Genomic DNA, 26162 nt, shown 5'->3' with positions numbered 1-26162 from the left:
ACATTTCGTTTAACTTTTTCAAAGGCTTTTGTATTTGAATACTTCCTTTTCCAGAGAAATCTGAACAAAATAGTATTCAGCTTATCGAGAACTTTAACAGGGGCAAGAAGCGCCTGCATAGCGTAAACAAATTGTGAAACTAAGAAGGACTTAATAATACACAATTTGCCGCTTATACTTAAATTCCTTCTTGACCATCTGCAAATGATTTGTTCAACTTTTTCAAGTCTTTTGGACCAATTTTCCATAATTTCAGAGGCCGGGATGTCATTTTTAAAAATAATTCCCATGATTTTAACCTGGGTATTCCATTTAATATCGCAATATTTCTCTTGACAGTTTTTACGCGATCCCAACCACATTGCTTCCGTTTTACTTTTATTTAATTTTAAGCGAGATATATTGGAGAAATCATCAATGATTTCCAAAACCGTTTCCATGTCGTTTTTATCTTGAAGTAAAACAGTTATATCATCGGCGTACATAGCCAGTTTCAGGATACGCGATGTTTGTTCTGCAAAATCTACATCTGGTAAGGCAAATCCTTTAATATTGGGGTGACTTCGGATTTTGATTGCTAATAATTCTACAGCAAGCACGAAGGCCAAAGGTGAGAGGGGACATCCCTGACGGATTCCGGAATTCACACTTATTTCTTCCGAAATCCAGCCCATATAATTTATGCAGCTCGTGGTGTTTGTCATTAGAACTTTAATCCATTTCACAAATTTTTCGCCAAAACCAAAAACCTTGTTGGTTCCTGATTCCAAAAACATATAGATATGATATGTTTGGATTAAAAACACGCTCAGAAAGTTAAAACAAAGAGAAGTACAGAAAAGCGTGCTATTCTTCTTAGCGCAACTACTACCCCGCTCTTCTTGTCAATTTCACTGCCTTTGCCATGAGCAGTGGACTGACGATGCTACGAGTATTGTTGCGTTGCATTGCGTTCAGTTTCATTCTGTGAGTTCGACAGCTACTTGACTAAATGTTGTATTTTCGCCTTACGCGACTTGTTTTTTTTACAACACGTATTTATTTCATGATAGTTGTTGGTGTTTTTTTTCTTCTTTTTATATTTAGTCAAGTTTTGACTAAATATTTTAACGTAGAGGGGGGAATCGAGACGAGGGTCGTGGTGTATGTGTGTGTGTCTGTCTGTCTGTCTGTGTGTGTGTGTAGAGCGATTCAGACCAAACTACTGGACCGATCTTTATGAAATTTGACATGAGAGTTCCTGGGATTGATATCCCCGAACGTTTTTTTCCTTTTTTTGATAAATGTCTTTGATGACGTCATATCCGGCTTTTCGTGAAAGTTGAGGCGGCACTGTCACGCTCTCATTTTTCAATCAAATTGGTTGAAATTTTGGTCAAGTAATCTTCGACGAAGCCCGGACTTAGGTATTGCATTTCAGCTTGGTGGCTTAAAAATTAATTAATGACTTTGGTCATTAAAAATCGGAAAATTGTAAAAAAAAAATAAAAATTTATAAAACGATCCAAATTTACGTTCATCTTATTCTCCATCATTTTCTGATTCCAAAAACATATAAATATGTTATATTTGGATTAAAAACAAGCTCTGAAAATTAAATATATAAAAATTATTATCAAAATTAAATTGTCGAAATCAATTTAAAAACACTTTCATCTTATTCCTTGTCGGTTCCTGATTCCAAAAGCATATAGATATGATATGTTTGGATTAAAAACACGCTCAGAAAGTTAAAACAAAGAGAGGTACAGAAAAGCGTGCTATCCTTCTTAGCGCAACTACTACCCCGCTCTTCTTGTCAATTTCACTGCCTTTGCCATGAGCGGTGGACTGACGATGCTACGAGTATACGGTCTTGCTGAAAAATGGCATTGCGTTCAGTTTCATTCTGTGAGTTCGACAGCTACTTGACTAAATGTTGTATTTTCGCCTTACGCGACTTGTTTTCTTTGTTCTTCCCCCATCCCCCGTGGTTTGTATATATGAGTCTGTGGTCTTAGTACAGTATAATAAACCATTCTGAGTTCTCTCTCTCTCTCTCTCTCTCTCTCTCTCTCTCTCTCTCTCTCTCTCTCTCTCTCTCTCTCTCTCTCTCTCTCTCTCTCTCTCTCTCTCTGCACCTCTCAATCGCTCTTTCTCTGTACCTCTTTTACATCGCTCTCTCCTTGTCTCTCCCGATCCCCTCCCCCTCTCTCTCCCCATCTGTCTTTCTGTCTTCTCTCGCTCTTTCTTTCTCGCTCGCTCTTTCCCCCTCCCCTCTCTCTCTCTCTCTCTCTCTCTCTCTCTCTCTCTCTCTCTCTCTCTCTCTCTCTCTCTCTCTCTCGCATGATACCGTATATACATACACGGATGTTTTTCTGTGTGTGAGTTTGTGTGTACGATACCGTATGTACGTATGCGTTTGTGCGTGTGTGTGTGTGTGTGTGTGTGTGTGTGTGTGTGTGTGTAATGAAGAGAGAGAGAGAGAACTCAGAACTCAGAATGATTAAGGCCAGAGAGAGAGACAGAGACAGAGAGAGAGAGAGACAGAGAGAGAGAGAGAGAGTGAGAGAGAGAGAGAGGGAGAGAGACTCAGAGAGAGACGCAGACGCAGATAATTTATTCAATAGGCCATAGCCCCTTATGAAGGATCGGAGTGTGAACAAATGATTAACGTTGCAAATAATTTAACTCATCAGGTGCAAAAAAGGTACAACATAACAATCGCACAACACTGCGGATTAAAACATACATTACACGTTATTTAACTAAGAGGTTAAAACATCTCTTAATTTAAAGGCTTTATACAAATACAAGGATACATTTCTAACAACAGTTTCTTGAGGGGAAGCCAGGAGCAAGCTGAGTCTAAAAGTGCTTGGGTTTTTATAATATTTAAATGGGATAAATTTTTCTCTTAATCTGGTTAAGTATGGACAACACAAAACAAAATGGACTTCATCATCTCGCTTTACTTTACAAAGGGGACACATTAACTGATCGGCATCATGCTGTTTATATCGGTTAGCATGCACATTTATTTCTGAAATACCGAATCGAAACCTAGTCATAATAAACTTTAGATGTCTATCCACATTCAACAAAAGGTAGGGTTTAATGTCATGTACAGTACAAAATGTCCGATAAACAGCAAATCTATCACTATTTTGAATATGATAGAGAGAGAGAGAGAGAGAGAGAGAGAGAGAGAGAGAGAGAGAGAGAGAGAGAGAGAGAGAGAGAGAGCCGCGAGGGGGGCAGAGAGAGAGAGACAGAGTGAGTGAGCGAGCGAGTGAGCAAGAGAGAGAGAGAGAGGGGGGCAGAGAGAGATACAGAGTGAGTGAGCGAGCGAGTGAGCAAGAGAGAGAGAGAGAGAGAGAGAGAGAGACACACACACACTGAAACAGACACACACACGCACACACATACACAGATATACATATACACACACAAACCAGAAGGAGTGAGAGCGAGAGAAAAAATGAGAAAGAGAAAGTCGTCAGTAAGTAGTGGTATTGACACGTAGCGATAATGACACGTAGCGCTAAAAGATGTAGTGCTGTCGACACGTAGTGAAAGGTAAATATGCGCCGACATGGCTGCAATCTACTGGCCGTATAAAATTTCATCTCACACGGCATCACTGCACAGCGCCTAGAACTGTACCCACGGAATATGCGCGATATAAGCCTCATTGATTGATTGATTGATAAAGAACGAATGATAGCGACTCATAGACAAATTATTTGTAGCACTAATCAACGTAGCGATAGCGGCACGTAGCACAAATGACACGTAGGACAAATGATACGTAGCACAAATGACACGTAGCGCTAGCGATACGCACCCCGTTCGGCGAGGGATTTATTTCCCAGAGTCAACTTTGTGCAGACTCTCCTCGGTGGCCGAACACCCCCGTGTGCACGCATATGCACGATAAAGAGGGCCCCAAAGGGTTTAAAATCGTGATCGTGATTGGCGTTTTTTTACCTTTCTGTGACCGTGATTGCCGAAATTTCCATTTCTGTGATCGTGATGGGACTTTGCCCGTGATCCGTGATGACAAAAAAATCAAGTCTCGTGATCGTGATCGTCATTTGTTTTCGTGATCGTGATGGGCATTATTGCAAAGCATTTTATTTTCAACGTACATTTTTCACAGCTGTATCACTCTATGATCCTCTATTCGTCAAGGAGCCAATCCTGATTGAAGGGAAGCAACAACACATTCAGAAATATGATTTTGACAGCGATTGCTTCCCTTTAAGAGAACCAATCACACACAAAAAGAGATCCAATCAGAAGGCGAATTGCAAAAGTCTGCCAAACTTCATCCAATGGAAGGGCTTCGTTAAAGCCTTTTGAGTGCATTCAGTCAAATTCGAATTCGAAGATCAAAAATGGCGTGAAGAGGTACTGTCATCGAACTTCTGTTATATTTTGTGGATTCAAACCAGACCAAAGCAGGCGGCAAGAATGCCTTCCTTGATGGAAAGGTCAGGCTACGGGTCCGTCTTTCCGAAGACGAAATGTCAAGGTATGTTGATCTATTCAGGGCCGGACTAGGTAAGTACTAGGGGGGGGGGGGGGGAGGGGATTACAGATGGGGGTCCAGGGGGCAAAGCCCCTAGGTGGGGGTTGCAAGGGGGCGAAGCCCCCTTGGAGCTGAACGTTTTTTGATGTTTCTGGAGGGAAAGGAAGCCTCTCCTTGAACGAAAAAGGTAAATTCGACAGCAAGCTGTATAGGCAATGAAGAAGAATTGAGATTGTAAGGACTCATACTTTTCATCACAAAAATCGTTGAAGAAAAATGTCTTTCGAAAGGGGGCGAGAGGTGCGATTTCTCCTCAGATTTCATGATGATCCAGATGCACCCCCCCCCCCCTACCCCCCCCTACCCCCCCCCCAAAAAAAGCGTTTGGGAGGTACATACTTAAGCCAGGGGGGGAGGGGGGTGGGGGGTGCGCAACCCCTGTAACCCCCCCTAGTCCGGCCCTGTCTATGTTGCCCTATGACTGTTCTGAATGTAGGCAAAGATCTTGAAATTTGTTCAAGATCTTTGAGTTTGATTGAGATCATTGACATTGTCGACATTGCCACGTCCGGCTGTCACTCGCTCAGTGTGACCTCGAGTCTGATCGAGTCTGCGTGTAGCCAAAACTGAAACTAGAAATTTGTTTTTCATCCCAGCAACGTGGACACGCTTGGCATAGATTCTAATTGTCGCTTCTTTGCATTAAGCTTGGATTTATTTTAGCGCCTGTAAACTTATCAACAATGGGTTAAATTAAGGAACTATGGCGGGGAGACGTGCCAGTTTGGGTCACTTGATCCTCATGTCAAAGTCATGTTCGTTGGGGATTTTGTTATTATAGACTCTACCATCACACATACATATACTTTAATTTCAATCCACCCAATAGTTTTTGAGAAAAGATTTAGCTCTGGAAATGAGAAATTGTGCAAGTGTATAGATTCATGTGTGTGAGTGAGGGTGTGGGAGTTGAATGTGTATGAGTGCAGGGGCGGATTAGGGGGTGGGGTTACAGGGGTTCCGGACCCCCCCCCCCCCCCCCCCCCCCAAAAAAAATAAAAATTAATACAAACTTTAAAAGAAATAATGAGTGGCTGCTGACACCAGTTGATCATGTTTAAAATCAAGGATAAGCCATAAATTGTTCATAAAACAGCTAAAACTCTTCAGCTTCTCCCCAGACCCCCAACGGGGCCTTACCCCACAAGGTCTACCCCTGGACCCCAGGTTGTAACCTCCCCCCCCCCCCTCTGGCTTAACTGCTCCGCCCCTGGAGTGTATATTCCTGTGAGTGTCTGTATGAGAGAGAGAGAGAGCGAGAGAAAAAACAATGAAAACAACATTCTTGTTACTGATTACAAATCATGATATGTATTTCTATGTGTGAATGAAAGAGAATTAAAAAAAAAATAATAAAAAAGTGCAACAGTTGTCACTTTGTGTTGAATAAACAATAGCTCCAGAGGAGCGAATAACTGTGTGGTTGTGTTTACTTTGACACGTGCTTTCTGTACATGCAACTTTTACCGTGACCGTGATTTGCCACTGGTGTTCGTGATCGTGAAAACAAAAATCAAGGTAACTGTGATCGTGAAAGCTAAAATTTCCCTTCCCGTGATCGTGATGATACCCCCCCTTTGGGGCCCTCTATAAAGAACCCAAGTTAACAGCGAAAGTCTCAGGGCTTGGAAACATGAAATAACGCATGCAGGAAAAAGAAGAAAAACAAGAGGCGAAGCCTTCAAGGCTCCCGTAAGAAATCGACAAACAGTAACACGTAGCTCAAATCACTCCGTCACACGCACATGCACACGCACACACACCATACACACACCACTAAATCAGCAGTAGATCTGCGGGTGCTGTGTTCATTTGGAAATCTACCATCAGCTTATCTGTCTTTTGCACTGCAGACACTAAGCAATAGGTACCTGCCATGTGGTCACTTTTTCCACTGCTGTCCTCAGTCATATACTTTTCATCAAGACTTGTCACCATGCCGAGTGGATCTAAATTTAGAAGTCGTCATGTGGTTGAGGCATATCTGACATTGCGTCGATCTTGTTGTAGCTTATCCTCCTTTCTGAAACAAAAGGCAAAATACGATTAGTTGTGATGACTACAACCTACACAAATAAAAACAGTGTTTTGATACTGAATAGTTGGGTTATACAAGCTACTTTACCTATGCAGCATGCATGGGAATCCTACATTATGCGAAACAAGTCAACTGACTGCAGCAGCCTGGTTCTTAAAATAATTCTGACGGTCAACACAGTTTCCTTATATCTGCATGTTCAAGTAAATAGTAGACAGTTTTCATACGGGCAGAGTAAACTTGAGACTCTACTGCAAGTCTTGAAATTCACATAAATCGAACCAAGAACAAAGACATCCAAACATTACAGGCAGTTTAGATCAACTAATTTCACTGGAGGTGACTGCCTAGCACTGTTTTTCATATCCGTGTCTGCTGAAATAGAAAGAAATTAAACAAAACGAATGATCATTAAGCTTATGTGACACGCTTTATGAGTGGGAGACACTAGATCTGTCTGTACTTACATTGTTACTGGGGACACGACTGCCAGATCGACACTGCGCTTTCGACAGCTGATCTTCCCTGCGCAGACACTGGAAACACGCTGTGCAGATCAAACTGTTGGAAATCTCCTTTGGCTTTGTTATCTTCTTTATCTATTTTTCTTGAGCTAAGAAATCGAACAATGTGAAATCGTCTTCCCCGAATCGGCGAATGCAGAGGTGAGAACTGGAAAGTGAGTCTACACCACAATCCTTCACGCGACCTGACCTGATCTTGACCCCTGACCTGGTCTACATACCACACACGACACAAACCAGTCACCTGCTTTTACCCGCCCAAAACCCCCCCACCACCCGTTTTCTGTGGATACACACTTTAACTACACACATGCCGACGAAATGTTGATCATTGCTTCAATACTTTGAAAATGTTGCTTGGATAATAACCAGGTGAAATTAGTATTTCGGTGTTAAGTCAAATGTTAAAGTTTCTATCACACACGCACGCACGCACGCACAGACAGACAAAAGTTAGCATCGCATAGGCTACACTTACGTGAGCCAAAAATGAGTAGCGCCGTCTACAGTATGGCAGCTCGCTTTCCCCAGTGAGAAAGCATTTTCCATGAGGGTAACCTCATAAGACTATGAAATCTTATCTCTCCGTAAAACCAGAAAAGCGCTGAAAATATCCAAAGGACGTGACGCAACACCTGAAATTGGAGACTTAATGCACGTTTGCATGAAAGGGAAAGTCCCCAAATACTGAACACTTAAGGAAACCTGCCATTTTCTCAAAAACAACAAAAGACAGACCGTTTGTGAATGTGAATTGTAATAAAGAAAATAATCAACATTCATACCACTTTTTGTGGAAAGAAATCAATATAAAAGAAAAATATGTTAATTTCAAAAAATCTAAAATATGTTCGGAATTACAACACCTGCTACCTAAATCCGAAAAAAGAGGTTCAAAATCCAAATAGCACAAACCAAAGTTACCTTGACTGACAAACAGCACAAAAGTACTCTCTTTGGCTTTCTGTTATTCCAGCACAATCCACATGTACCCATTTTGAGCATATCAAACACATCATGTCCTCACAAGTGTATTCTCGGCACACACAAAACAGAACCAGTTAGCTTCCTGTTGATGACTGACATTTCTAGCCCTCTTGTTTTTAGCTTTCTGTTTCTCTCTGTTCTCTGTGTTTGGCTTTGATTTGCTTGTTTTATTTGTTTTTGTTATTTTTGTGCCTGCGACACTTCAAGTTTACGTGTGTAGAGACTTGACGTGATAATGTCAGATTGTGTATAGTTCGGTATTTGAACCATTGGGGTTGAACCATAAGGGTTCGGTAATTGACATCTACCTAACAGTTTTAAAACCACATGGTGCTCAGGCACGATTAAGACGAATGCTTTGAAACAGACATATTTGGCCAGCAGATAGATCACACTGTTCATTTCAACCATAACTTTTCACAGAAAGCAACTCAAATTCAACCGGCACGGTTGGCCTAGTGGTAAGGCGTCCGCCCCGTGATCGGGAGGTGGTGGGTTCGAACCCCGGCCGCGTCATACCTAAGACTTTAAAATTGGCAATCTAGTGGCTGCTCCGCCTGGCGTCTGGCATTATGGGGTTAGTGCTAGGACTGGTTGGTCCGGTGTCAGAATAATGTGACTGTGCTGCGACTTCTGTCTTGTGTGTGGCGCACGTTATATGTCAAAGCAGCACCGCCCTGATATGGCCCTTCGTGGTCGGCTGGGCGTTAAGCAAACAAACAAACAAACAAACTCAAATTCGTGCTATGATTAGTCTTCTGTCGGTCGAAAATAGCTTCGAGGGTCATAAAATCCTAAAATCACTCATCGTTTCTTGTGCAGCCTTTCGAAGCCATACTTTTTCGTACAGCATAATAAGGGGTGGTACTACAGTATATCACCTCGTGCAGTCAAATTAATTTGAGCAGTCACCTCAGTCTTGTTTTCGAGAAATCAGCTGTTTGGTATTAGTCACCTGTTCGACATTTGGGGACTTTCCCCTATTACTTGGGGAATAACAATCAGTGTTTGATTTACAACATACATCTGCCTTGGTGCTGGGTGAAGAGTATTCGCTTTCGGTCTACTTTTAAATTGTATTGTACTGGTTTTTGGATAAGGTAAGTTTCGATGGAACATAAGTTTCGACCAAAAATAGCGCATAGCTGTTTCCATGTGCGATATTGACGATCGGGCTTATTGGAATTTATAGACATTAATCTTTCGCAAAATATAAAGTTATGCAGTATAAATGAAACAGTGTGCCTTAAATGTCTCTAATACTGGCCTGGCTTCTCAATCAATAGTCCGAGACTACGGTGTCTTTTTCTATGATAAGTGTTCTCCTGAATGACCTGTTTCATTGTCTGAATCCTGAGTTTTGAATATTGAAATGTCGCTGGTAAATATTTTTAACAGCTCTCTGAGGTTCCCAGCAAATAAATATGATTTGGAGTACACTCTTCAAGATCAGACGTAAGTATGCTCCGTGTGCTGGATGCTTGAAACGTTATTTCTTAGTAAGTGTTGTTCTTGTTGTTGCTTCAAATGACGAAATGTTTTCTTTCCTCGTCATTTGTTTCATGTTGTATACACTCAGGACCATTTCATCTCCGTTCATTTTGTCAACTTTTTTCCGACAGCCGCGTCAGCGATTTTGACAGGACCATGTCAAAATTGTGTCATGTTCATTCATTTTGTTTTCCTACTTTGTATAAAAACGTTTATGACCTCTTTGTTTACCTGCTTTTCGCTATAGCTTTCCCCTGTTTTTCGCTCCTTAACCACTGTTATTCCCTTTTAGAGAGAGAGACCCGTTCACTGATGCTTGTCCCATGCCTAGCTACCGATGCCCAGCCCTGGTTCTTCTTCTTCAAAGAAGTTGTAACCTAAATTTTGAATGCCTTTAGACATCGTTAATTTCAGATCCAGGGTTGGTTGTTTTTACGCAATATCGGCCAGGTGCTCGCAAAAATTGTTTTTTCTTGATCTTGACACCGTCCTGGTATATATGTTTTTAGTTTTTCACGGACAAAATGGTTTTCGAACAGCTCTCTTCATCTTTTTCCATGCACATTTCTTGTGTGTGTACTACGAGAAAAATATTGAATGTTTCAACTCCACACCCTTAAACCCCATACCCGACTCAAAATCGCAACCTTCCTATTTTAGTCAACCAATTGGAAGTAAGCGTTACGGGCATATGCTTTGGAACATTATATTCGTGCATAGTTTTGTGACACATGTTTTTGTCATTTTGCTGATGGTTTTATTGTCAGGAGATGTCCACCCAAACCCAGGCCCGCCTGGTAGAGAGCATGCTAAAGATACCTCTATTTTGCATATAAATGTACGTAGTTTGCGAAACAAGATTGATATTTTACAATGTGAAGTTAAAGAGCACGATATTGTGACTTTGTCAGAAACTTGGTTGTGTGACTCGATATCAAACGACAGTTTATGCCTCAAAGGATTTCATCCCCCAGTGCGTCTTGATAGGCCAGATGGATATGGAGGGGTAGCTGTTTATGTGAAAAACGATTTTATTTGCAAACCAAGGCCTGATTTGTTAATTCCAGGCCTTGAAGCAGTCTGGGTAGAAACTAAATTATTGCAAGAAACTGTGCTGGTTGGTTCATTTTACCGACCACCAGACTCTCGGATTGATTATTGGCACTTGGTTGACGAATCTGTAAAGCAAGTAATGAGAACACCACATAAATTTCTAATTCTTGGAGACTTTAACGAAGATTTTTTGAATAATCCATCTCCCCACTTTCTTAATTTAATACAAAAAAACAATCTGCACCAGCTCGTTACTGAACCCACACGTATTACAGAAACTAAATCCTCATGCATCGATCTGATCCTGACCACGAGTATAAACTTAATCAGTGAAGTTGTAGTGTTACCCCCCATTTGTAGTGACCATTCTGTGCCATGTGTAAAATTAACGTCACAGAGATTAAAAAAAGGTCAGTTCAAAAGGACTATATATAATTATGCCAAGTTAGATGTTGATTCATTTTTGTTTGAATTGAACAAAATTGATCTTTTGAACACAGTTTTAAATGCGTCCATTGACGAAGCTGCTGCCTTGTTTTCTGAACATTTATTCCGTGTTGCAAAAACATGTATGCCTGTTAAGATAATAACAGTACGTGAAGATGATGCCCCATGGATGACTGAACATATTTTACAATTACGAAACGCAAAAAATTGTATACATCAAGTTGCTAAGCGCTTAAATACACCTGAGCAGTGGGCATTATTCCGCCTGACTAGAAATCAGTATACAGATGAAATTCGTAAAAGAAAAAGAGATTATTTTCTAGAACTTGATGAGAGGATAAATTGTAAACAGAACTTCGGAAGCAAAAATTGGTGGCAACTTGTTAATTCCTTCTTGAAGAAAAAAGGTGTTGCATGTAACGAAATTCCACCGCTAGAAGATAATGGAAAAATTATTGATAACATTTGTGAAAAAACGATTTTGTTTAATAATTATTTTGAAAGCCAGTCTAAAGTTGAAAATCCAGACGATCCCCTGCCCGAGGCAAATTGGTGTAATACATCTTTATCGACTTTTGAATTAACAGAAGCTGAAGTTGTCCAAGTGTTAAGGAATTTAAATTTATCCAAGGCCGTGGGCCCTGACGGAATACATAATAAATTGCTTGTAGATGGATTACCTGTTATCGTTCCACCGCTTACAGTTCTCTTTAACAGATCCTTGTCTGAGGGTGTTTTTCCAGTTGTCTGGAAAACTGCTCACATTACGCCCATTTTTAAGAAAGGCGATAGGAGTGCTTGTTCCAACTACCGTCCAATCTCTTTGCTGAGTTGTATTGGGAAAGTGCTTGAAAAATGTATACAAATCCGTGTGTTTGGTTATTTGAAAAATTATGATTTGATTACACACTGCCAATCTGGTTTTATTGCTGGTGATTCGACTGTTTATCAACTATTGAGTATATATGATGATTTTTGTGTTGCACTTGATAAAAACATTATGTCACAGGCAATATTTTTTGATGTATCCAAAGCTTTTGATAAAGTCTGGCATCGCGGTCTGCTCCACAAGCTTGAGGCGATAGGTATAAGAGGTCCCTTGCTTGTTTGGTTTGAACATTACTTGAGCGATCGCAGACAAGCAGTAGTATTGAAAGGAACCAAATCAAGTTATGCTACCCCTTCTGCTGGTGTCCCTCAGGGTTCTGTCTTAGGACCTCTTTTATTTCTCATTTATATTAACGATATTGGTGTTGGTCTTGAATCAGTGTTGAAACTCTTTGCAGACGATACGAGTATGTATTTAAGTTTAGATAACGATGATGTACGAGCAGAGATTTTGAATTCTGATTTGGATAAAATTCGCACATGGGCTTCTAAATGGAAAGTCACTTTTAATTGTCAAAAGACAGAATTGTTGGACATTTGTAGGCAACAAAATGTTTTACTTCCACCATTGTATTTCGAAGATGCACACTTAGTTGATGTTGAAAATCACAAGCACCTTGGCGTCATTCTACAAGGTAATTGTAAATGGGATTCCCACATAAAAAGTCTAATTGCTAAATGTAGAAAGTCAATTGCGTGTTTTGGTTTATTCAAGCATCGTTTAAACAGAAAATCACTTGAAGTTATATATAAATCCTTTATGTTACCATTGTTTGATTATGCGGACGTTATCTGGGATAACTGTACACAGTGTTTGGCAGACGAGTTGGAGACATTGCATCTCGATGCAATCCGAATCATTGTAGGTGCAGTACGTGGCACAAGCCACCAAAAACTGTATAACGAATCGGGTTTTGTGCCCCTGAAAGAAAGGCGACGTCGTCATAAACTTTTGCTGTATTATAAAATTGTAAATCGTTTAACCCCAGAATATTTATATTCCAAACTGCCGGTCCTGGTTTCCGATGTAAATCCTTACCACAGACGACGCCCTCTTGAACGTAAGTTTCCATTGTGCAGAAGTGAGTTATATAAATCTTCATTTTTTCCTTCAACGACAGCTTTGTGGAATAATCTTCCAGAAAATATACAACAAACGCAGTCAGTTGGTGAATTTAAAAGGTATTTGACCGATGGAGATGTTGTTGTTCCACCGTATTATTATTTAGGCAACCGCCAGGGTCAGGTACTTCACAGCAGGTTGAGATTAAACATGAGCGATTTGCAACAAGACTTAGTTAACCGACACCTCTCTGATAATTTAGAATGTACGTGTGGAGCATGCCCGGAAGATTCTGAACATTTCTTATTACACTGTCCAAAATTTAAAGAACATAGAACCATTTTATTCAATAGTCTGCCAACACACGTTCTGGACTGCAAAACACTCTTGTTTGGAAATACTGATTTAACTATATCTTTGAACACGAAAATATTCTCTGTTGTACAAGACTATGTTATGTTAACTAATCGCTTCGGCTGATATTATATTAACTGTGCAATTGATGTAGCCAGGCATTCTCTCCCTCCCTCTCTCTCTCTCCCTCTCCCTCTCTCTCTCTCTCTCTCTCTCTCTCTCTCTCTCTCTCTCTCTCTCTCTTTACCCTATTTGTATAAAATATAATTAAAGATTATCAAGATAAGTGTTGAAGCTATCACTTGTTCGCCATGTTTTGCTATCTGAATGTGTATTGATTATAAGTTCAAGAACGTGTCCATAAGCAATCTGCTTGTTAACGTTCTCAATGTTGTTATTGTTTGAAACGTGTGTATGAGAATTTGAATAAACACGCTTAAACCAAGTATGCATTAGAGGACACTCTACAAGACTATGACGTCAGACGTACGTATGCTTAAAAGTGCAATATAAAAGATGATAACGTCTCGACGTAAGTATACTCGAGAGTACACTCTACACGTTAATAACGTCACAGCGTAAGAATGCGTTTGGGTAAAAGCTATAAGATTATGAATGCCTATGCCTTAGATAACACTTTATACGATTATGACTTCACTACGTGTATCTGTTTCCCAAAGAGCTGCACAAGCCAGTTACGTCAGTGCACATGTCCGCCGGCCTAATAGGAGGCTGGCCAAGATGATGACACCATATGTGTGTTTCAGAGTACACTTTTCGAGACGGCTACATCAAGTTGGGAGGAGGATTTCCCAATACCCTTACCTTTCCTGTTGTCGAGGCAGACTTCAAACTCAGGTGAAAAGCTCTGATTAGGCAGTACAGCTGTACAGGAAAGAAAGAAGAAATAATAAAAATAATGTTAGAAAACAAACAACAAACAAGTCGCGTAAGGCGAAATTACTACATTTAGTCAAGCTGTGGAACTCACAGAATGAAACTGAACGTAGTCCGCCGCTAGTGCAAAAGGCAGTGAAAGTGACGAGCCTGTTTGGCGCGTTAGCGGTTGCGCTGTGCTTCATAGCACGCTTTACTGTACCTCTCTTCGTTTTAACTTTCTGAGCGTGTTTTTAATCCAAACATATCATATCTATATGTTTTTGGAATCAGGAACCGACAAGGAATAAGATGAAATAGTTTTTAAAACGATTTCGGAAATTTAATTTTAATCATAATTTTTATATTTTTAATTTTCAGAGCTTGTTTTTAATCCGAATATAACATATTTATATGTTTTTGGAATCAGAACATGATGAAAAATAAAATAAAAGTAATTTTGGATCTTTTTAGAAAAAAATAATTTTAATTACAATTTTCAGATTTTTAATGACCAAAGTCATTGATTAATTTGTAAGCCTCCATGCTGAAATGCAATACCGAAGTCCGGCCTTCGTCGAAGATTGCTTGGCCAAAATTTCAATCAATTTGATTGAAAATTGAGGGTGTGACAGTGCCGCCTCAACTTTTACAAAAAGCCGGATATAACGTCATAAAAGACATTTATCGAAAAAATGAAAAAACCGTCTGGGGATATCATACCCAGGAACTCTCATGTAAAATTTCATAAAGATCGGTTCAGTAGTTTACTCTGAATCGCTCTACACACACACACGCACAGACACACACACACACCCACACACATACACCACGACCCTCGTCTCGATTCCCCCTCTATGTTAAAACATTTAGTCAAAACTTGACTAAATGTAAAAACGCCCAACTCCGTAACATTAAAATTAATATCATTAAAGGCAAACTCCTCGTAAAAACAATGCGACTCGCTCGCTGACTGCTTGCTGTGGTGATTTGGAAGTTTTTGATGACAAACAAAACACCAGTGGCATTTACATTTAGTTCATCAAACAATTCTCACTGTGCACAGAGAGCACCCAGGCTGTTCAGTTTTAGAATGTGATCAAATGAAGGCATGTTCTTATTAGTGGAATCCCAGGAACAAATAGGGTACCAGCAATTGCAACATAAATTAAATCAACACACACTGGTAGAGAAGTAGTCCTTACGTACCAAGTTAAAAATATAAGCTACACTCTTCAAAAAAAGTTAAGGATCACTTTTTTACAAGCACGCCACACAAAACAGACAAGACCGAATTCTTTCATTTTTTTAAAATTATATAATTGAACAACCAAGGAGTAATGACAAACAAAGCAAAGATCGAACGCGGCAGCGACAATTTAGCTAGAGTGTGTCAAACGTGACAACCCTCGAAAATGGAATTCACAACAATGTGAATCAGTGTCAATAACGCGTGTGCCCTCCGTTGTGTGCCAGGCATTCAACACATCGTTGGCGCATGGCGTGGATCAGGTTGCATATGAATGCTCTGGGAACTCCATTCCACTCCTGCTGGAGCCATTGCAGCAGTTGACCCAGATTGGCAGGAGGAGGGTGATGTTGCTGTACGCGACGACAAAGCTCATCCCACATGTGCTCTATGGGGTTCAGGTCCGGGCTGTTGGCTGGCCACAGCATCCTGTTGACCCTGGCCTGCTGGATGAAGGTGTTTACGGCTGCAGAGCGGTGGGGAGGTGCGTTGTCATCCTGAAGAATCGCACGAGGGCCGATCGCTTGGAGGGCTGGAACGACCAGGGGTTGCAGGATCTCATTCTGGTAGCGGACACCGGTCAAGTTGCCCACTACATGGTACAGAGGTGTCCTTAGACGTGTGCTGATCCCTCCCCAGACCATCACAGAGCCTTCGCCAAAACGCTGTCGTTCCAGAACAGCGCCTTCTACGAAGCGCTCTCCGCGACGCCTCCACACTCGGATGCGACCATCAGCAGGTTCCAAGCAAAAGCGGGACTCATCTGTAAACAACACCTGAGCCCACTGCTGACGTTGCCACCTCACATGTTGAGTGCACCAGGCTCGGCGAGCTGCTCGGTGATTAGCAGTCAGGGTTGTTCCTCGGACTGGACGCCTTGCACGCAAGCCAAAGTTGTGTAAGCGGTTTCGGATCGTCTGAACACTAACAACAGTGTTGGTGGTAGCTTGTAGGCGTTGCCTAATGTTGTTTGCCGTAGCCAATCTTTGTTGCATGGCCTGCCTCTGAATGAAGCGATCCTCTCTTTGTTTGGTGACTCTGGGCCGACCAGAACGTTGTCGCTCCTGCACTCTTCCAGTTGCTTGGAATCTCTGTTTTAGTCTGATGATGACAGAGGGAGCCACTGCAAACCTCTGGGCCACTTGCCTGGCAGCAACACCGTCTTGTAGCCATCCTATTGCCCTTAATCTATCCAAATCGCTCAGTTTTCTTCGTGGGGGCATGTTGCTACTGTGCATAATTGTGTCAGCGTGTCAACCTTTACACACAAGCTGGTGAGCGATGTTCATAGCCAGGACCCTGTTGTAGTACGTGCATCACAACCTTTTGCCCTGGCATGCGTTCCGCAAATTTCATGGGGCTATAAAAAACACCCTTTTTCTTCCAAAATGCAGAAGCTTTTGAGAAGTCCCACAAAGGGAAATAACTCTGCCTACCAAACACAATTCTAGGTCAAGACTCATTGTTCATTTGTTAATTCAAACACATTAATCTTTTAATTATTATGTCGATGTTTAATTTTTTGGCAATTTTTTATAATTAGATCCGTTTTTTCAACCGATCCTTAACTTTTTTTGAAGAGTGTATATCAGCTTGCTGAATAAATGCGTTATTGCATCAGTCATGAAATTGCACGAAACGGGCTGCTTTGACTAGTTAGGCCTGCTGTAGCCAGGCCGGAAGTTTATAGGCGCGATGACCTTAAGCTGCCCTTGGCACGGACAAATGCGAAAGGTGAGTAATCGCTTGTCTTTGCGTGTCTATAGGTTCTGTTACACTTTTTACCAACGCATTTAATCGGCTTTATACGTAAAATGCTAGTGCTAGGTTTTGATTTAAAGCCAGAGATTCGTAAGGCTTCGAATTTTCAATATTTTTTCCTGTCAATTCGTCTCTTTCTTTTGCCGAATACAACATGTTCATGTGAGCTTGGGAACGACAGTTACGGTACACATGCACTTTTGTGCATCCGTGTGAACTCGTGGTACCTCTGTGCTATTAAGGATTCAAACCTGTACTATCGGGGATCCATTAAGGTTTCCGAGACTGAGTTTCATTTCTATTGAATTGGTCTCGCGGAATAGCCGATTCTAAAATTTATATAGGTAAAACGATCGCTTTTTTGGTACAAGCCTCTGGAGTAAATTTTGTGATTAATGTTTTTGTGAACGGGAAACAATTGACAGGTGGCTTTATTCCATCTCCCTTTTTCCCTCCGCCGCGATGTAAATTTGAATAGTTGAAAGTGACGTTAGACACTAACTAAAGAAAGTGGGGCTGCCCGACACCCCTCGAGTCGAAGATACACTTACACTTACACTTGCATACACTTGTTTTTCCATCCGAGGCCAAGGGCCTATAGTGGGTCTTTGTGTCGCAGCTCTTGGGTATTCGTTCCACCCACTTCTTGGGTGTCTTGACTGGAGGTAGTCAGCGGGAATTCGATACTATATTGGTGCTCTCTCAGGTTTCCATCAAGCCTTCCTTTGAAACTGTTCACGGACGGGGCGTTGACTACATACTCTGGTAAGCTGTTCCAGTTTCCGACTACTCTCAGCCCAAAAAAGTTTTTCCTGATATCCAGGCGGGATGCTCTTTTTTCCAGCTTGTATTTGTGGCCTCTTGTTCGGTCGTTCTTGCACTTTGGGAGCAGAGTTTCACTGTCCACATTGTACATTCCGTGGGTCAGTTTGTACGCCTCAATGAGGTCCCCTCTCAGTCTTCTATATGTCAGGCTTGGGAGGTTCAGGGCCCTCAGGCGGTCTTCGTACTCCTTCTCCTTGAGTTCAGGGACCATTTTTGTGGCTCTTCTTTGAATGCTCTCGATGAGCATGGCGTCTTTCTTCAGGGAGGGCGACCAGATGATATTGCCGTATTCCAGTATGGGTCTGATCAGGCCTTTGAAGAGTTGGTTCATCATGCTTTTGTCCATGTAGTCAAAGGTTCTCCTTATCATTCCAAGGATGCTGTTTGCTTTGTTTGTCGTCTTCCTGATGTGCTGTGAGAATTTCAATGTAGGGTCAACATGCACGCCAAGGTCCTTTTCACATGTCGTTGCTTCGAGGGTCGTCTGGTTAGCTCCATCCTGCATGTGGTAATCATGTTCTTCGTTCTTTTTGCCCAGGTGCATGACCTTGCACTTCCCAGCGTTGAAACGTAACTGCCAGTCGTTGGCCCACTGTTGTAGAGCTGTTAGGTCCCTCTGAAGTCCCTGACAGTCATTCTGGTCGTTTGCTGTGGAGAAGACCTTGGTATCGTCGGCAAAAATCCGGAGTAGGCCCTCCACTGCATCAGGCATATCGTTCACGTAGCAGACGAAGAGGATCGGACCGAGGACACTCCCCTGGGGAATACCGCTGGAGACTGTGGTCCAACCTGATGATGCGCCATTCAGAGTCACTCGTTGCTGTCTTTCGCTCAAAAAGTCAGTGACCCAGCTATGTACGCTGCCCTGGACGCCGTATTTCTCCAATTTCAAGAGAAGCCGCTGGTGGGGAACGCTGTCAAAAGCCTTGGCAAAATCCAAGTAGACCGCGTCCACTGCATTGCCCTCATCCAGGAGACTCGTCCAGATGTTGATAGTGTCCAATAGCTGTGTCATACATGAGCGGCCGCTCAAAAAGCCGTGCTGGCAGTCAGTGAAGGCTGGCTCCATGTGTTCCAGTAGTGCTGTTCTGATGATGCCCTCCATCATCTTGCATGGTATTGACGTTAGGCTCACCGGCCTGTAGTTTCCTGCCTGTGACTTGCTCCCTTTCTTGAAAATGGGGCTGACTTGGGCTATCTTCCAATCGGCAGGAATCTTGCCGTCTGCCATGGACTGGTTGAAGAGGATTGTGAATGGTCTAAGCAGCTCCTCCTGCGCTTCTTTTAGCACTCGAGGGTGCATCCCATCTGGCCCTGGGGACTTGGTAGCTTTCAGTTTTTTAAACTGCTCTTGTACCATTTTCTCGGTTCTCCAATATCCCCAACCCCTCTCTCCTGTCAAAGCTTGGTAACTGGGTCAAATCTTCTTTTGTGAAGACACTGGCGAAGAAATTGTTGAGGACTTCAGCCTTTTCTGCGTCGCTTTCTGTATATGTTCCATCCTCCCTCTTGAGGTCGGCCACTCCTGCTTTGGTTTTTAGCTTTGAGTTGGCGTATGCGTAGAAGGCTTTGGGGTTGGTTCTTGCCTGTTGCGCTATCAGCTTTTCGAATTCTCTCTTTGCCTTCCTGACTTCCCACTTAGCCTGGTTTCTGCATTTTGCAAACTCTTGATAGTCCTTCCCCTCTTGTGTTTCCAGGTATCTTCTGAACGCCTGGCGCTTTTTCTTGACCTTGGTCATCAGATGTGGGTTCATCCATAGTGGTTTTCTAGGTTTCTGTCCTTTCGGGCCGTTTTCCTTTGTCGTTTTCTTCGGTATGTGTTCTTCAATGGCTTCCTGTACATGGGCCTTTAGGGTCTGCCAAAATTCTTCCACGTTTTTCTTTCCTTTCATCTCCTCCCAGTCTGTGGCCTTCAGCTTTGCTCTGATGGATTCATAATCCCCTTTGTCGTAGCAGTATCGCACCTTGTTGTTTGGTTTCTTCTCCGTGTAGCAGCGTAGGTGGAAATCGATGCATGCATGGTGACTTTTCCCTATTGGTGCTTCGAGCCTGACATCCCCCACCATGCCTTCCTCGTTTGTGAAGACCAGGTCCAAAAAGTTTGCCCTCTGATCCCCCCTGTAGTGCTTTGGCTGCAATACGTGCTGGTGCATGAAGCTGTCTTGGACGCTTTCCAGGAAAAGAGAGTCCGGGTGCTGCGCGCCTGCTGATGACTTCCCCCCTCCGTCTGCCCAGGTCACTGCTGGGTGGTTGAAATCGCCCATCACAAGGATGTGCGAGTACTTGCTTGCTGCTGTTTTCTGGAAGTACTCTCTCAGTATTTTGTCATTGTCAGGTGAGCTGTTTGGTGAGCGGTATACGCAGGAGATAAGCAGTGTGTCGTGATTCTTGAGTCTCACTCTGGCCTGTATGACTTCTTGGATATCGTCCACAGACGTGCTGACCTCCAAGGCTCCAAGTGTGGTTTTGGTGTACAGTGCAACTCCCCTCCCCGTGGTTTTATCTATGTTGGTAAACAGGTCGAATCCTGGCATTGAGATTTCAGAGGCTTGTACTTCTGTTTTAGAATTTTTTGGCCGTACTTCTGTGACTGCAATGATGTCGGGGTCCTTGCTATAAATCAGTGTTAAAAGTTCATCTCTTTTATTTGTCAAAACATCAGCGTTAAAATAAGATGTATTAACCTTGTGACACCGGCGCGCAGGATGTGACCGCTAAAACTGTCTTTTTGCTTGGGGTCTTGGAGTGAAGACAGCGTGTGTTTTGTGCGGCGTGTTTTTGATGCCGTTGTGTGACATGTCTGTCACGGGCTGCAATCTTTTCGGGATGTGAGAATTCTTTTGCTGGTAGGTAGGTTAATACAATTTTCTTTCTGTAAATGGGTAAGCAGTGAGAAGAATAGTATGCTGCTTGGGGAAAGGATTTATTTGAATGTTCAAGTAGATTGTTTTGTGAGTTGGAATGTCTGGGAAGACTTTTGTTGTTGAATGCTTTAGAAAACCGTTGTTTGAGAGAACGGTATTGTAGGCATGTTATTTGGTAGGAATGATGTGTTTTGTTGTTCAACGAGTTAGCTTGTGGTAGTTGAAATTGTTGATTTGTTTACGTATGCTTACGGCGTGCATTCTGTGGTTTGCAGGATGGTGGAGCGTGCGACGGGGTTCTTTTTAGACAGGTCTTTTCTTTCTAGAGGGGTCTTTTCTTTCTAGAGGGTCTTTTCTTTTTTAGAGGGGTGTAGTTAGATTCAGGTCTTTCTTTCTAGAGGGGTGTAGTTAGATTCAGGTCTTTTCTTTTTTAGTGGGGCGTAGATTTGTTTTCGTAGACTAGGTTTTGTTAGTGAAGAGCAGTTAGTTTTAGTGGAGGGATTTTGGTCAGGTTTTGTTAGAGTTTTTGTAGATCTGGGTTTTTTTTGAAGAATTGTTTTTAGGTTGTTTTTTTAGATTTCGTTTGTTTTAGATTAGAGTCTCATTGTGGTTTTTTGGATTAAAGTTGAGAGTGAGGATTTAGAGTAGAATGTAGTTTGGGGAAAGGATTTAGTGTGTTTTTAAAGGGTAGCTTTAGAGGGAGAATTTAGAATGTAGTTTTAGAGTGAAGAGTTGAGAGCGTTGTTTTCTTTTGGAGTTGTTTAGTCCTATAGTAATACATTGAAAGTTTTGTATTTGAAAGTAAACCCCCGTTATCCCACACATTCCCCATTTCATCGTATGGAATAAAAGAACCTGGTAATATAACTTGTGTCGTTTGCTTGAGTGTTTGAGCTCGGTAAGAAAGAGTAAAGTAAATTGGCACTCGGTTACATTTGGCGCTGCGGAGCAAGGGTGGGTAGGGGGTGTTACTGTTAGGGCTATAGGATTAGTGTAGGTTAGGGGACCCCGTCGCACAGGGAGAGGATGGCAGGCATGCAGTCCGGACGCGGGCTGGTGTTGAGGAGACAGGCGTGTGAGAAGTTGGAGGGAGTCCGGGCGTGACGTTGACGGATGCGGCTTTGTAGTCAACATTGCCTTTTAGTTTGTTAATCCTGGAAGAAAGGATTACAGTGATTAACATTTCTTCGGACGTTTGTGAAAGACTGTTTGCACACCGTGCAAAGAGACAGAGTTGGGGAGTGGACCATCCCTGGAAAAGTGTGTTCGATTATGTTGTGTTGATTTGATATTATGACGGACATGTGTAGTATGTTTGATTATGCTACATGGTGATGTGATGTGATTACTAACACTTGTGGTTGTATGTATGGGTGTTAGTGTGGTTTTGTTGCAAGCCGTGTGCTTGGGGCGTGAGTATTGCGCTTGCCGGTTAATTTGTTTCAAGGATCGAAACATGGTGAACAACATTTTCATGTTGAAATACCGACATATCAAACATATCGAACATATTGGAAGGGAAAAGGAAAGATAGTGAAGGAAGGAGGGAAGGATTGTGAAGGAAGGAAGGATAGGGAAGGATTGTGAAGGAAGGAAGGATTGTGAAGGAAGGAATGATAGTGAAGGAAGGAAGGAGAGTGATGGTGAAGAAGAGAAGGATATATATTATATTAAATTTGATATGCTGTAGACAGGGTGCTGGGACGCATTCAAACTTGTATCATTTACCACAAGGACGCCTAGTTGGTGGTGGTATTTGACAGGTTTTATGTTGTCTCTAGCCGATAGTCTACGCACACATATTTTAATTTGTTTGTGAATGGCGTCTCCAGCCTCGTACGCCTCAGGAGCAAAGTATGCTACCTGTAAGGGATTAGATAACCTTTTTCTACCTTTTTGCTCTCTGCTATTATTTGGTTTGTCTTTACTGTATTCTCCGCTCTCGCTTTTACTGTCTCCTCTGTTCTCACTTTCTATTTTTCTTGGTGGTATTTTTTAGAATTTTTGAGTTCTAGCACTGACTGATGTCTTTGTTCGAAGACAGTGTGTATACTGGTTTTGTTTATTAGAATTAATATTAGTGGATTTTTGAAATAGATTCTGAAGGATTGTATGGTTGCCTATGAATACTCCTGTTGAATGGTTTAATTGTGATGAGTGACATTAGGTTATTGCTGATTTTTAACTAAAGGTTTGATATTCTGGGTGAGTTTTAAGGACTTCCAGTTTTTTCATTGCCTTGGCAAGTGGTCATTTTGTTAGTTGATTAGAAGATTGTGTTGCCAAGTACAGTTGGGATACAAAGAGGGGACATGCATTGATAAATCGTAAAGGTTGTCAGTATTTTGTTCTGATGTATGCTCAAGAGAGATCAGATGCTTTGATAAATCGTAAAGATTGTCAACATTTTGTTCTGATGTATGCTCAAGAGAGATAAAATATTTGATAAGTCGTAAAGATTATCATTATTGGTTATCTGGCAAGTGGTGAACATAATTCTTTGTAAAGTGAACCATGGAACTGCCTCTGTTAAAGATGAGTTGTGATTTTTTGTCAACTTGTGTGAGTTGGATGTCGACAGGAGATAGGATTATTGGCACTGGAAGGATTATGTGAAATTTGTATTTCAGAACCTATTAGTTTTAGAGAAATATTGTTATAGTCAGTTGATGGTTGTTTTTGTGTGAAAGTTTTTGAAATGATTTGAGGATGGAGAATATTATGTTCTTGGGAGGTTAAATATTTTTTTGAATTTTTCTGATTCTGGCATGTCGCCAGGAGACGACAGTCTAAGTTGGGGAGGATGTGAGCTTGGGAACGACAGTTACGGTACACATGCACTTTTGTGCATCCGTGTGAACTCGTGGTACCTCTGTGCTATTAAGGATTCAAACCTGTACTATCAGGGATCCATTAAGGTTTCCGAGACTGAGTTTCATTTCTATTGAATTGGTCTCGCGGAATAGCCGATTCTAAAATTTGCATAGGTAAAACGATCGCTTTTTTGGTACAAGCCTCTGGAGTAAATTTTGTGATTAATGTTTTTGTGAACGGGAAACAATTGACAGGTGGCTTTATTCCATCTCCCTTTTTCCCTCCGCCGCGATGTAAATTTGAATAGTTGAAGGTGACGTTAGACACTAACTAAAGAAAGTGGGGCTGCCCGACACCCCTCGAGTCGAAGATGTATTAACCTTGTGACACGGCGCGCAGGATGTGACCGCTAAAACTGTCTTTTTGCTTGGGGTCTTGGAGTGAAGACAGCGTGTGTTTTGTGCGGCGTGTTTTTGATGCCGTTGTGTGACATGTCTGTCACGGGCTGCAATCTTTTCGGGATGTGAGAATTCTTTTGCTGGTAGGTAGGTTAATACAATTTTCTTTCTGTAAATGGGTAAGCAGTGAGAAGAATAGTATGCTGCTTGGGGAAAGGATTTATTTGAATGTTCAAGTAGATTGTTTTGTGAGTTGGAATGTTTGGGAAGACTTTTGTTGTTGAATGCTTTAGAAAACCGTTGTTTGAGAGAACGGTATTGTAGGCATGTTATTTGGTAGGAATGATGTGTTTTGTTGTTCAACGAGTTAGCTTGTGGTAGTTGAAATTGTTGATTTGTTTACGTATGCTTACGGCGTGCATTCTGTGGTTTGCAGGATGGTGGAGCGTGCGACGGGGTTCTTTTTAGACAGGTCTTTTCTTTCTAGAGGGGTCTTTTCTTTCTAGAGGGTCTTTTCTTTTTTAGAGGGGTGTAGTTAGATTCAGGTCTTTCTTTCTAGAGGGGTGTAGTTAGATTCAGGTCTTTTCTTTTTTAGTGGGGCGTAGATTTGTTTTCGTAGACTAGGTTTTGTTAGTGAAGAGCAGTTAGTTTTAGTGGAGGGATTTTGGTCAGGTTTTGTTAGAGTTTTTGTAGATCTGGGTTTTTTTTTGAAGAATTGTTTTTAGGTTGTTTTTTTAGATTTCGTTTGTTTTAGATTAGAGTCTCATTGTGGTTTTTTGGATTAAAGTTGAGAGTGAGGATTTAGAGTAGAGTGTAGTTTGGGGAAAGGATTTAGTGTGTTTTTAAAGGGTAGCTTTAGAGGGAGAATTTAGAATGTAGTTTTAGAGTGAAGAGTTGAGAGCGTTGTTTTTTTTTTGGAGTTGTTTAGTCCTATAGTAATTCATTGAAAGTTTTGTATTTGAAAGTAAACCCCCGTTATCCCACACATTCCCCATTTCATCGTATGGAATAAAAGAACCTGGTAATATAACTTGTGTCGTTTGCTTGAGTGTTTGAGCTCGGTAAGAAAGAGTAAAGTAAATTGGCACTCGGTTACATTTATATTTACAAGGATATTCGGCACAGTGTAAGACAGGCATTAGGAACACAACAGTACCAACATCAAGAGTACTGGTCAAAAAACGAAGACAAACGATGCAATTGAAAACTGTGACTTTCGTAGGTATTCGTTGACTTTAACTTCCACCTTAACTGGGCATTTATCAAAGTGTCTTGAGAATATTGAGAATATTCCAGCAATAACCTTTTTTATTTCAATTTCTGGTGCGTTGATGCATGTTTTTGATAGGGGGACTGCTTTATTAACCATGTAAACAGCCTGGCCATATCTGAGACAGCGAGTCGAACTGTTTTCACGACAAGGAGTGTGCCTTTCAAACTGATAATACTTTTTACATTCAGTCAAATATTGACAGAAAGTTTCAACGAGGGCGGAGAATTAGTTTTGTCTGCCTATATATACGCACGAGCGCGCGCGTATATGTGTGTGTGTGTGTGTGTGTGTGTGTGTGTGCCTGCACACTCCCAAGTACACGGTCCACTCTTGCCCACACATTCTCAGCCAGATGGTCCGCTCTTTCCTTCACGGTGAATTTTCCACTCAGTCCCAGGTAGTGACAATAATTATGCTAACACGTTCAATACAACTTCTGGTTAAAACATTCTTCTGTTTCAGGGATGGTTCTGTACTGCATGTGGACGAGCGACTGATGAGGAAACACTTGCAGTATGGAATGTCTGAAGGGTACGAGTCCAATGTAGCCTGGTACTAAGACTCAACATGCTCAGTGCTGAAGACTTCGGACATAATAATTGAATTATTTTATAATTCTCTTCGACATCATACTCTCAACAGTACACCGTGGTGTCCTTTGTGGCTGATGCCTAGGTGGCTGAT

General features: G+C 41.7%; 1 protein-coding gene across 2 annotated transcripts in view; it reads left to right on the top strand.

The window, feature by feature from the left end:
* Positions 1-26162, top strand: part of LOC138966254 (kynurenine/alpha-aminoadipate aminotransferase, mitochondrial-like) — a 119953-nt gene that overhangs the window by 31032 nt on the left and 62759 nt on the right. The window contains exons 3-4 of one of the 2 annotated variants that reach the window (XM_070338394.1): positions 14186-14276; positions 25941-26009. In XM_070338394.1, the coding sequence (XP_070194495.1) occupies positions 14186-14276; positions 25941-26009 (160 nt within the window). The remainder of the gene's footprint in view (positions 1-14185; positions 14277-25940; positions 26010-26162) is intronic. The other variant, XM_070338395.1, reaches the window with a different exon arrangement.

This window comes from Littorina saxatilis, linkage group LG5, assembly GCF_037325665.1.
Source record: "Littorina saxatilis isolate snail1 linkage group LG5, US_GU_Lsax_2.0, whole genome shotgun sequence".
Lineage (NCBI taxonomy): Eukaryota > Metazoa > Mollusca > Gastropoda > Littorinimorpha > Littorinidae > Littorina > Littorina saxatilis.
Note: the sequence above shows the minus strand (reverse complement) of the source record. Positions and strands in the feature narration are given on the sequence as shown.